Genomic DNA, 12142 nt, shown 5'->3' on the forward strand with positions numbered 1-12142 from the left:
CTGTAAAAGGGTAAAAGAGCATTGGGAAATAATCCATAATGAATTGGAAAAAAATGTTTAAAAGTACTTTTTAAAAAACAACCACCAAAAACCGGAAATTCCCAGGTGTCAAAAAAGGTTATTAATGCTTGCCACTACTGCGGCCTGTGTTTTGTTAGCCCAAAAATGGAAATTGAGCAAAGTCCCAACCAAAGAAGAATGGCAACTTAAACTGATGGAATAAGCACAGCTTGCGGACCTAACGTATAGAATAAGAGAACAAGAAGAACATACGTTTAAAGAAGATTGGAAAATGTCTATTGAAGATATGGAGGAAAATTGTGTTTATTTGAAAATGTGGGCAGCATTAAGATAAATTCAACAGTGTAAACAACTTTTGATGCACGTAATAATGGAATACTGAATAGCTAAGTTTATATAAAATATGCAGGGATTTATATTTTGTAAAATGAACCATGGAAAGAGAAGAAGGGAAGTCATCGATATTTTAAGGTTGTTTAAATGAATGTCCTAAATTGTAAAACAGAAAATTTAATAAAAATTATAGAAAGAAGAAGAAGGAAACTTGAATTCCCAGGGACAGATCAAGGGGGAAGCTCCTTCCTCTCCTCTTACCAGTGAATTCTTTTTTGCACCGGTCCCGGACACTCGTCTCCAGGTTTTCCAGCTGGATCTGAACTTTTTTGTAATCCCTCAGGGCCTGTTTGCTCTTCCTCCTGGAAAGAAAAACCATCACCATCATATGCCAAAGTCGATCCCTTCTACTCACAGCGTAGCTCTTTATTTCTGTGCAAGAGAATCACCCCAGGTTTTGCAGCCACAAAACCAAATGAACCGTGCAAAAAGGAAACAGCGAGCTGTACAGCTAGGCTGATATTTTCATCCAAGCCTTTTTTTGGGGACATTCTCAGACGCAGCAGCAAGAAGGCTTTCAAATATCCCCTGTGCTAGGGTTGCTATATCTTGAAGAGCAAAAAAGCAGACAGCCTGAGCCGCTGCCAGCCTGAGCCGGGGGAAAAGGCACATAGGCCTGTTTCCCTGGCTTGGGCTGGCAGCTGTTGCAGTGTGCAGAGCAGCTCAAGCCCAAAAACCCAGATATTTCCTTTAAAATGAAAAATCCGCTCAGATGGGCATGTTGGTCCCCCAAAAGAAGACACGTCCGGGGTTTCCTGGGCGTATGGCAACCCTACCCCCCCATGCTGCACTTTGACGTCCCAACAATCGAGGCTTCAAAGTGCAGCATCACCTGTTGTCATAGTGATGTCAGGTGACTGACCCTGATCACCTGTCTAAATTTGTCTGCCAGGAGTCGGGGAGATAAGGACCTGGCAGACAGAAAAGCTTCCTCGCTCCTGTCTTACAGGGTTGCTGTAAGGGATGCAACGAGATAATGCATGGGATGCACTTTGAAAGCTTCATCACTAGCTTGCCCGAACCTGGTGCCCTTCAGATATTTTGGACCACAACTCCCATCAGCCCCTGCCAAGTATGATCTCTGGTGTGGAAACAGGAAGAAAGAAACCTACAAAGTTCCCACTGCTCTAAGCAACTCTGAGCAGTTCCTGCTTCAGTGCCAATGTACTCTGTTCCCAAAAAGCAAATCTGTTGCTGTTTTTCCACAAACAGAACAGGTCACACAACCTAACTGGCTTTTCTCTCATGTAGACTGCAGTGCCTGGCTAGGCCTATGGCAGGGGTCTGCAACCTTTAAGACAAAAAGAGCCACTTGGACCTGTTTCTGAAGGGAAAAAAAACTGGGAGCCGCAAAACTCGTCATTATAAAAATAACATTTTTGTCACTTTTAATTATTATTTCTTTGTTTGACCCCTCAGAATTACTCCTCCTCATAGAAATAAACGTTAAATTAACAAGTTACCTTTTTGTGTGTGTGTGTTCTTCACTCCCCTTCAAAACAGTGACCAGTGTACATGCCCCCTTTCAATGCAGTGACCAGAGTACATGCCCCTTACAATGTAGCGGGTGGGTGGGCGGGAAGGTGACGTCGGGACGGTGTGTGACTAATGCACACACCGCCCCCATGCGACGTCACAGCCAGTACAGCGCCCACCACAGTGGGGAGTGTCGGGGCTCACAATGCGCCTCCTCCCCTCGCTAGTATCCGCCCTGGAGCCGCGGCAAAGGTGTAAAAGAGCCACATGTGGCTCCGGAGCAGCGGGTTGCAGACCCCTGGCCTATGGAATATGGTCCTGCAAACAGGCCGGCAAGCACCCTCCCTCCTCCTCACCTGTAGATGAAGACGATGATGAGGACGATCAGAGCAACAAAGGAGGCGACAACCCCCAAGCCAATCTGGGCCTCCACGGGGAAGGTCAGCTGACTCTCTGTGTCATACTGCACGCGGCCCAGGCGGAATTGGTTGTTGCCCATTTGAACCTGCAGGAGGACAAGAGGATGGAAAACTGATTTCACGTGAAGGTGAGGAGCCTCCATTATTAATACTATTATTATTACTATTACTACTACTATTTCCATGATGTATGTCCCAATCATTATCTATCTAGCTATCTAATTATCTATCTATCGTCTATCATCTATCTACACGAATATATTTACTAAATTTGGGAAGGATTATAATAGTGGGTTGACACAATCTTTCAATATCGCACATAGTTCAGTCTGAACAAGGAAAACAAATGGAAGAAAAAACTAAACAAAAGGATTTCTCATCACTGACCATTTTATATTTTCACGGGGTTCAGCAAACGATGCTGTTGGAGATGCTTAAGATATGGGCTGTATATTACTGCTATAATAATTTTTACTTTTTTGTGCTTTACCTAGCTGCCGTTTCTGAAACCTCAGTTCCTTCGTTAATGCATTAAAAAAAAAAAATCATCCCATGACAAATAAAATGCTTGTTGTTATGCCTTCAGATAAGCGTACCTTGTGGGCTAGCTTTTCAGATAGAGCGGAAAAAACAACCCCAGACCCTATTATACCAATACAGTGGTACCTCTAGTTGTGGACACGATCTGTTCCATCCAGGGTGCCATTCGCACCCTGAAAAGTCCGCAACTAGAGCGGCGCTTCTGCACAAGTGCAGGGCGCAATAGAGAGCTTCTGATCATGCATGAAGCATGCAGAACGCTTCTGCGTGTGCGCGCGCACACACACACACACACACACACACAATGAAACCCGGAAGTATACACTTCCAGGTTTGTCGCGTTTGCAAGCCGAAAAGACAAAGCATGAACCTAATGCAACACGAGGTACAACTGTATTATAAAGTGGCAGTTTCTAACTACAGTGGTGCCCCGTAAAACGAATGCCTCGCAAGACGGAAAACTCGCTAGACGAAAGAGTTTTCCGTTTTGGAGGTGCTTCGCAAAACGAATCTCCTATGGGCTTGCTTCGCAAGACGACAATGTCTTGCGAGTTCCTGCTGGTTTTTCCCCCTTTCCCCCCCTTTTTCTAAGCCGCTAAGCCGCTTATCAGCTGATCCGATCAGCAGATAAGCCGCTAAAAGCGCTAATAGCGCTAATCCGCTAATCCATCAATGGGCTTGCTTCGCAAGACGAAAAAACCGCTAGACGAAGAGAATCACAGAACGGATTCTTTTCGTCTTGCGAGGCACCACTGTATTTCCTGCTTTTCCCCACCAGATGGACCCAGTGTCTCAGACGACCAAATATCTCCAAAACTTAGTGCCGGTGGCAAAGGAGAAACCATGGTGTGGTGTTGCTAGTTTGACCCTATTCTGGCACAGTCTCCGTGCATGTAAGCAAGCATGCAAGGGGACGTGAGGGTGCATTGCTGAATCCTGCCCCCTCTGGTATTATTGTTTTTCACCCAGTTCACCACCCTCCACACAAACTTAAGGGCAAAGGTCCGAAGTGGGGAGCCTCCATGATTCCTGTGCAATTACAGAAACCTGACTGCGCAGCAGGAATCATAGAGTTAGAAGGGACCCTAAGGGTCATGTAGTCCAACCCGCTGCAGTGCAAGAGGAAAGTGGAGAGGCGGCTCCTCACTTCAGACCTTCGACCCTCAAGCTCCTGGAGGGCCGTAAACAGAATAAAGTTAAGGCGCCGGAAGAAGGCGGGACTGCCAAGATGCTCCCCGCCAGCTCCCTCTCATGCGATTGCAAACAGCTGGATAGGGCTCTGCACAAATCAGAATGATTAGCGGCGTCAGTGAGGACGTTCTCTCGTGACTATCCCAAGAAGGTCCCCATCAGCTCTATCTCTGTTACTTTATGCCAGTGGTTTCCAAAGAGGTAAAGGTAAAAGGTCAAGGACCCCTGGACAGTTAAGTCCAGTCAAAGGCGACTATGGGGTTGCGGCGCTCATCTCGCTTTCCGGCCAAGGGAGCCGGCGTTTGTCCACAGACAGGTTTCTGGGTCATGTGGCCAGCAGAACTAAACCGCTTCTGGCGCAACGGGATACCGTGACGGAAACCAAAGCGTATGGAAACGGCGTTTACCTTCCCGCCGGAGCGGTACCTATTTATCTACTTGCACTGGTGTGCTTTCTAACTGCTAGGTTGGCAGGAGCTGGGATGGAGCAATGGGAGCTCACCCCGTTGCAGGGATTTGAACAGTTGACCTTCTGATCGGCAAGCCCAAGAGGCTCAGTGGTTTGGACCACAGCGCCACCCGCATCCCCAAGAGGACCTGTTTCCAAAAAGGATGGTACTGCCAAGAGGCGAGGGGGTGGCAGGGGGCCCCTGGAGTTGTAAGTGGGTCTCCGACTTTGAAAAGTCACTGGATCAAGCCCATCCATTTTTGCTGAATTAATTAAGCTAAATAATTTCAATTGGATTTCGAGTCAATGTGCAATTGATTGTTACTGTTTTGAATTCTATTGTGCTGTTATCGTCCTTAGTGGGTTGTGCGAACCTGAATAATGCATTTTATAGGATAGGGGCAGGGGAACAAGGGATGGGTTTATGGAACCAAGGGGGGCAGTGACCCAAAAATGTTTGGCAGCCACTGTTTTACGCGATATCCCTGCAAACTGCTTTTTACTGACGGGATCCTCAGTCCACCACAGTATATTAGGGGAGTGACTGGCAAAGGAGAGCTGGATAAAAATAGCCGTTCCTGCTCAGAAGCTGTGCTGCTTTTTAACCTCTTGGTATTAAACCTTTGTCAAATTTTGCTTCCAACTGCAATTGAAGAAGCAGCCCACAAAGCGATAGAGTACTATTCTTGCTAGGGTCTGCCACCATGATTTTATTTTATTTTATTCTACGGAATGTGCGTACCACTAATTGTATAGAAGAAGCAGGAGGAGGAGGAGGAGGAGGAGGAGGAGGAGGAGGAGGAGGAGGAGGAGGAGGAGGAGAAGGAGAAGAAGAAGAAGAAGAAGAAGAAGAAGAAGAAGAAGAAGAAGCAGCAGCAGCAGCAGCAGCAGCAGCAGCTCGAAGCGGTTTACATAAAATGCACACATTAAAATGATATGGAAACGCTAGAAGCTTGAAAAAAGAACAAGCTGACCTAAAAAAATAATTCAAAGGCAAAATATAAATAAAACCTGCATTTAAAATAAAATGATATACATTTATAAAATAAAATAATATATTAAGAGGCATGTCAACTTTATCTATCCAAGCGAACAAAAGGTTTTAAACAAATTTGGCTACAAGATGTGAAGCAGGCGAAAAGGGTGTCTGCTGTGGTTTTTTTTCCTTCCAGTTGTGCTAATTGGCGGCTCCACAAGGCCCACTTTGAAGATAAGGGAGCTGTTGTTCTCAGACGGCCTGTTTCACCCTTCCTTCCCACAGCCTCTGTCAGAAGTAAATCCCACCCACCCACCTCAATTGCTTTTAATTCCACGAGGGAACAAAAGAGCACCATTTATACCCGCTTTCTCCACCCCCAACAATTTCCCACAACGCCCCAAAACAGACTATTAATAACTACATTTAAAAAAAAAAACACAACACAACTTTTTTCTAATGCACCCTTTTTTAGGCCCACAAGAGTTCCTTACAGATGGAACTCTGAAGAAAATTATTTTCCCTTCCTTTCCTCAGTCCTGGCCTATTGTGTTCTAATTCCCAGCCCTGCAATTCTTCCATCAGGCATTCCTTCCTTCGCCCACCAGGTTCCCTGTGCCCCACCCCCACCCCGGCCATCTTATCCAACTCTTCCCTTTCCCTCACAGTCCACCCCACTCCCCATCCCGGTTCGAGTTCTTCCCGTTGCCAATATCCACCCCTTACTGTGAACTCTGGCAAAGAGTCTGTGCCTTCCCGCTTGGCCCGGTGCAGAGGGGCCGGTTGCTCGGCGGGGGGTTCGCAATAGAGGTGGTTCTTCGTCAGGGTCTTGACCGAGCAGACGCCAACTCCGATCATGGCTTTCACCTCCTCTTTGGAGATGGCCAGGTCCAGGTTTTCCCCCTGGAGGAAAGAAACCAAGGCAGTCAGGTGAGGGCAAGCTGTTTTTGTCGCACAGCAGCCCAGTTTGTACGCAACGCTAAGCCAAGCCACGGTTTTGTGTTGATATATATCGCCGTTTAGCTGACAACAGCGGCAGGACTGGAGAAGTGAAGTGATGGTTTGGCTTAGGGTGTTGTCTGAACGCAGACTTGTGGTTTGTCTCGCTCCAGATAAACCGTAGCCTGTAACTAAGGTTTGTTCTTCATTTATAGCTTGTGGCTGTTTATTATTTATATAAAGGTAAAGGTAAAGGTAAAGGGACCTCTGACCATTAGGTCCAGTTGTGGCCGACTCTGGGGTTGCAGCGCTCATCTCTCTTTATTGGCCAAGGGAGCCGGCGTACAGCGTTCGGGTCATGTGGCCAGCAGGACTAAGCCGCTTCTGGTGAACCAGAGCAGCGCATGGAAACGCCGTTTACCTTCTCGCCCGAGCGGTACCTATTTATCTACTTGCACTTTGGCGTGCTTTCGAACTGCTAGGTTGGCAAGAGCAGGGACTGAGCAACGGGAGCTCACCCCGTCACAGGGATTCGAACCACCGACCTCCTGATCGGCAAGCCCTAGGCTCTGTGGTTTAACCCACAGTGCCACCCGCGTCCCTATACCCCATTCATAAAAAAATACCAGAGTGGTTTACAACAATTGTACACAAAAGCATACGGTAAAAGCTATACGAAAAAGCTGAAGTCAGCTAACTACGAGGGGAGACAAACTATGAGCCCAGGTTTGGACAACACGCTATGCCAAACCATGGTTTAGCTCACAACCCCAGGAACCCCCACAGTTGCATTATAACATGTTTTGGCACTGCATGCAAACCGAGCCAATTTATTTTATATCAGTGCATCCCATAACACTTTCCAAATTAAATAGTGCTATTGTTAAGGGTTGTTACAGGCACAGATGTAACTTTAAAGGTCTTGTAACTTACAAAGGACAGAGCTTTATATTTCGTGACACTGGTCCATTGGTCACACAGTATTGTCTACACTAACTGGCAGCAGTTCTCCAGGGTTTCAAGCAGGGGGGCTCCCACAATCCTACCTGGATATGCTGGGGATTGAACCTAGAACATTGGCTCCCAGTACGTTTCCAAGCACAATTCAAAGTGTTGGTTTTAACCTTTAAAGCCCTAAACAGTCTCGGCCCAGTATACCTGAAGGAGCGTCTCCACCGGACGCTGAGGTCCAGCGCCGAGGGCCTTCTGGCGGTTCCCTCACTGCAAGAAGCAAAGCTACAGGGATCCAGGCAGAGGGGCCTTCTCGGTAGTGGTGCCCACCCTGTGGAACGCCCTCCCATCAGATGTCAAAGAGATAAACAACTACCCGGCATTTACAAGACATCTGAAGGCAGCCCTGTTCAGGGAAGTTTTCAATGTGTGACATTTTAATGTATTTTTAATCTTTTGTTGGAAGCTGCCCAGAGTGGCTGGGGAAACCCAGCCAGATGGGCGGGGTATAAATAAATTATTATTATTATTATTAAACCTTCTACATGCTAAGCAACTACTCTACCACTAGCTATGACCCTTCCCCACCAAAAACAGTCTAGAGATTATGACTTCTGTTGGCATAACTGGGTAGGGCCTTTGGGTAGCATACATTAGGTATGGCATTACAGAGGAAGGAATTCATACACCACACCTGTCGCTTTCTACCTGCTGCCTTTGCACAATGCCTAATGATCTTATGGAACTCACCGCCACAAGACACGGAGGCGGCTGCTGTCATGGATAGATTGCATAGGGGGATTAGATGGATGCAGAATTATTACTATTTTTAAAGTTTTTATTTATGCTTTTCATGTTTATACATTTCCTTAGTTTTACAATCAATTTAGCATTTCAAAATTTGACTTCCTTCTCCCCTTTTCTGCGGTTCCTTAAACATTTTATTTTAATACCTTCTGCGTATCCAAATTCATTTCACTCGCTCATTTAATTATCTACTGCAAATATATACTCTTGTGTAACTGCAGGTTATTACAATAATCCTGCCAATGCTTTTAATCTGTTTACAATTTATCTGTAACTATTCAATAAACCATTTCCATTCTTTTATAAAAAGTTTGTTATCTTGATTTCTTATTCTTCCGGTAAGTTTCGCCCATTTCTGCATATTCCATGAGGTTTCGTATAACAACGTTTTTGTATGCAGAGACGGATGCAGAATGAGACCTTTCTTAGGAGGGACCTTGGAAGACAAGTTCTGGTCTATGGAGTACCCAAAATCTACAAGCTAGGGACAGGTGTATCTGCTCCCGGCATGGTGGGGCTGCCCCATTACCTCCACAGAGATGACGCTTCCAGGCTTGTGACGATAGGGCTTGGTGTGGTCATCCATATTGAGGGGGTGAAGGACGGGATCCACCTCGTAGGAGAAGCCCCTCGGATGCACAGTGTTGAAGTCGAAACTGAGGTTATCGAGGACAAACTCCAGCTTCACTTGCACGGAGGGAGAAAGCTGCTTAATGGCAGGCGTTTTGCACAGGATGAGGCTGGAGGAGTTGACCTCGCAGGGCTCTTCAAACTAGGATGGGAAATAAAGAAGAGTGAACGGTTGGGCCCCCCTCTCTCCTAGACACCCCACTCCCATTCACAAGGACACCCCAGAGCACAGGGAATCCCTGGAGTGGAGCTTGCTAAAAAAACATCTGCAGGACACTCTCTGCGGAAGACCTGGGGCGCATCCCTTGTCCAGTTCCTCAAGACCAAAGCTGAAAGCCAGTCTACTTTTCGGGAAACCCAACTGCAAATCCCCCTTCGATCATCTGACTGGTCACTTTCAGAACAGGATGTGGGACTAGACAGGTCTTTGGCTTGATCCAGGTTTTGTGTCTGTGTGTGTGTGTATGTATGTGTGTGTGTGTGTGTGTGTTTGTGTTCAGCTTTCAAGTTCACTGGGTGAACTTGGGCCAGTCAAGTTCTCTCTCTTCACAGGGCTGTTGTAAGAATAAACAATATTTTTTTTCCTGGGTGCGGGGAGAAAACATGTTCACCACTATGTTTTTGAAGATGGATGGTACTTAATTTTAATTAATTAAGTGGAAATACGTTGTGTGTATCTTTTTTCTTTTTTATCTTTTTCTCTTATTTTTTGTTTGTCTTTATTATTGTTAATCTTTTCTCTTTTTACTATGTTTATCTACTGAAAATAATAAATATTATTTGAAAAAAAGAAAAAGAAAACATGTTCACCACCCCGAGGTCCTTAGAAGAAGGGTAGAATCCAAAGGAAATGAATAAGCCCTGTCCCCAAAACGCTTTGGTATTAAAAAGGGGGAAATCCAAAACACCACTAGGGCCTGAAATGAGAAATGTATTGCAATAATACTAAATGGACCCGTTTTCACTACCCTTTAATTTGCAACCTGAGGCAGCCGCAGATCCCTCACACCGGTAGCTTTGAACAGAACAACACACTGCCGAGCATTGCACTGGTAAACCTACTTGCTGGACGCTGCAGAGGGCATTCTCAGGGCATTCAGTATCCGGAATAATCCTGCGCCACCTGCCCAAACCCCGGCGCCGGCGCTCCAGCGGAGAAACCGTGACGCGGATTTTGGGCCACTGCACGACATCGAGGTTGTGCCCACGAACTCGAATCTCTCTACCACCACTGAAATACACAAACACACACGTTAGTGACTACAACCAGTGCAGATCTGAGGGCCTGCAGCTTCAGGATTTGCCCTTTGAGGCAAATGCTGTGGCTCAGTGGAAAAGCCCCTGCTTTTCATTCAGAAGGTCCCAGTTTCAACATCTGGCATCTCCAGGTAGGGCAAAGGAAGATTCCTGCCTGAAAAGCTGGAGAGCCACTGCTGGCCAGAGTAGGAAATACTGAGCTGTATGGCCCATTGGTCTTACCTCTCTCTACAAACCCACCAGCTTCCTGCAACTTTGGGAAGCTGACAGGCCTTGTAAGGTAAAAGGTAAAGGACCCCTGGATGGTTAAGTCCAGTCAAAGGCGACTCTGGGGTTGTGGCGCTAATCTCGCTTTCCGGTGTTTGTCCACAGACAGCTTTCCGGGTCATGTGGCCGGCAGGACTAAACCACTTCTGACGCAATGGGACACCGTGACGGGAAACCAGAGCACACGGAAACACCTTCCCACCACAGCGGTACCTATTTATCTACTTGCACCAGTGTGATTTCAAACTGCTAGGTTGGCAGGAGCTGGGATAGAGCAACGGGAGCTCACCCCCATTGCGTGTATTCGAACCGCACCCTTCCGATCAGCAAACACAAGAAGCTCAGTGGTTTGGACCACAGCGCCACCCACGTCCCTTGTAAGTTATCCTTTCTAAATACAGATTTCCAGAGCAGCAGCCATGTTAAGCCTGCACTACAGCCAAAACAACAGAGTCAGGTGACTTCTTTAAGCAGTCGTTCTCAAACTTTTTTCTCTGGGCCACACTTTCTGAATAAGAATTTGCTCTGAATATGTGCATTGGTAAGAAATACATTGGAAAACAAAAAGAAACGACTCCGAGCCGTGTTTGATTTATAATGTATAACACAACTGCTTTGTAATATGATCACGGGGCATCCAGGAAGTATAAAATAACACAACTACATAAGAGCACGAATCATTCCCAAAATATAATATTGATCACCCTTGAATCTTGCCTCCCTCTCCTGCCTATGGCACACCACACCCTTTGAGAACCACTGCCTTAGAGGCAAACAAATTCCAAAGCTTGCTGGTCTTTTAAACTGTGATTGCATTGATTCAACTGTTTTTGCATTTATTTGTCTCATTTTCCTCTTCCTCCTCCCCGCTCCCACAAGGTGGGGGTAGGAAGGGTGGTCTGATAATACCGAAGTGATGGAGGACCATTCCAAGTAGGTGGAGCGAGAAACCAAGCGGTCAAAACTCAATAATTTTTTTTAAAAAATAACTTTTTAAAAATCGCCTTACAAACTTGTCTTGGTGGGGACGGGGACAGACAAGTCATTTACCTCTGGAAACTCTTGGCTGGTTCTGCATACGTGATGTTGGGGTCCAGGGTGTATTTGAAGCGGGGGTGCTCCAAACTCCGTTCCTGATCCCCGTACTTGATTGTGACGTTGAGTTCCACAGATGCGTTACTGGCGCTAGTCAGGCACTGAAGCTCCTTCTCTTGTACTTCAGAATGACTTGTGGGGGCGAGAGAGAGAAAGAGAAAAGGGGCTGGTTTCAATTTAAATATCGTATAAATATATTCAGCCACTCGCCTAGAAAATCTGTTCTAAACTAGTGCCCTTCAACCTTGGGTTCCCAAGAATTGCTGGACTACAGTTGCCATTGTTCCTGACCGCATTGGGCTAAGCTATGGTTGGGGATGATGGGAGTTGTAGTCCCTTGCTAGTTGTTGTTGCTGTTTTGCCTAGGCCTCAGCCTCCAAACTATCAGGCCCCACCCAAAGGAGGTGAGGAGGGCATCCGATGATCTGACCTGGTGAAAGGCCTCTTCCTTATTTCTCCAGAAATATGTTGCTATCTGGCTAGTAACAACAGGAAAATTGCTGCTTTCTTCCTCATTCCTGAGCAGGTAGAAGTACAGTGGTACCTCAGGTTAAGTACTTAATTCGTTCCGGAGGTCCATACTTAACCTGAAACTGTTCTTAACCTGAAGCACCACTTTAGCTAATGGGGCCTCCTGCTGCTGCCGTGCCGCCGGAGCCCGATTTCTGTTCTCATCCTGAAGCAAAGTTCTTAGCCTAAAGCACTATTTCTGGGTTAGCGGAGTCTGTAACC

At 46.4% G+C, this 12142-nt stretch overlaps 1 protein-coding gene across 4 annotated transcripts in view; it reads right to left on the reverse strand.

The window, feature by feature from the left end:
* PLXNB1 (plexin B1) overlaps nucleotides 1-12142 on the reverse strand; it is a 157748-nt gene that overhangs the window by 33563 nt on the left and 112043 nt on the right. For all 4 annotated transcript variants that reach the window (XR_014522902.1, XM_083491024.1, XM_083491023.1 and 1 more), the window contains exons 20-25: nucleotides 11366-11542; nucleotides 9854-10022; nucleotides 8691-8933; nucleotides 6191-6367; nucleotides 2247-2395; nucleotides 616-716 (exon numbers count right to left, since the gene is read on the reverse strand). Coding sequence is in view for 3 of the 4 variants with exons in the window: in XM_083491024.1 (XP_083347150.1) it covers nucleotides 616-716; nucleotides 2247-2395; nucleotides 6191-6367; nucleotides 8691-8933; nucleotides 9854-10022; nucleotides 11366-11542 (1016 nt within the window). In the remaining variant the exon portion in view is untranslated. The remainder of the gene's footprint in view (nucleotides 1-615; nucleotides 717-2246; nucleotides 2396-6190; nucleotides 6368-8690; nucleotides 8934-9853; nucleotides 10023-11365; nucleotides 11543-12142) is intronic.

The sequence above is a fragment of the Podarcis liolepis genome (assembly GCF_965112155.1).
Source record: "Podarcis liolepis genome assembly, chromosome: 2".
In the NCBI taxonomy this organism is placed as follows: domain Eukaryota; kingdom Metazoa; phylum Chordata; class Lepidosauria; order Squamata; family Lacertidae; genus Podarcis; species Podarcis liolepis.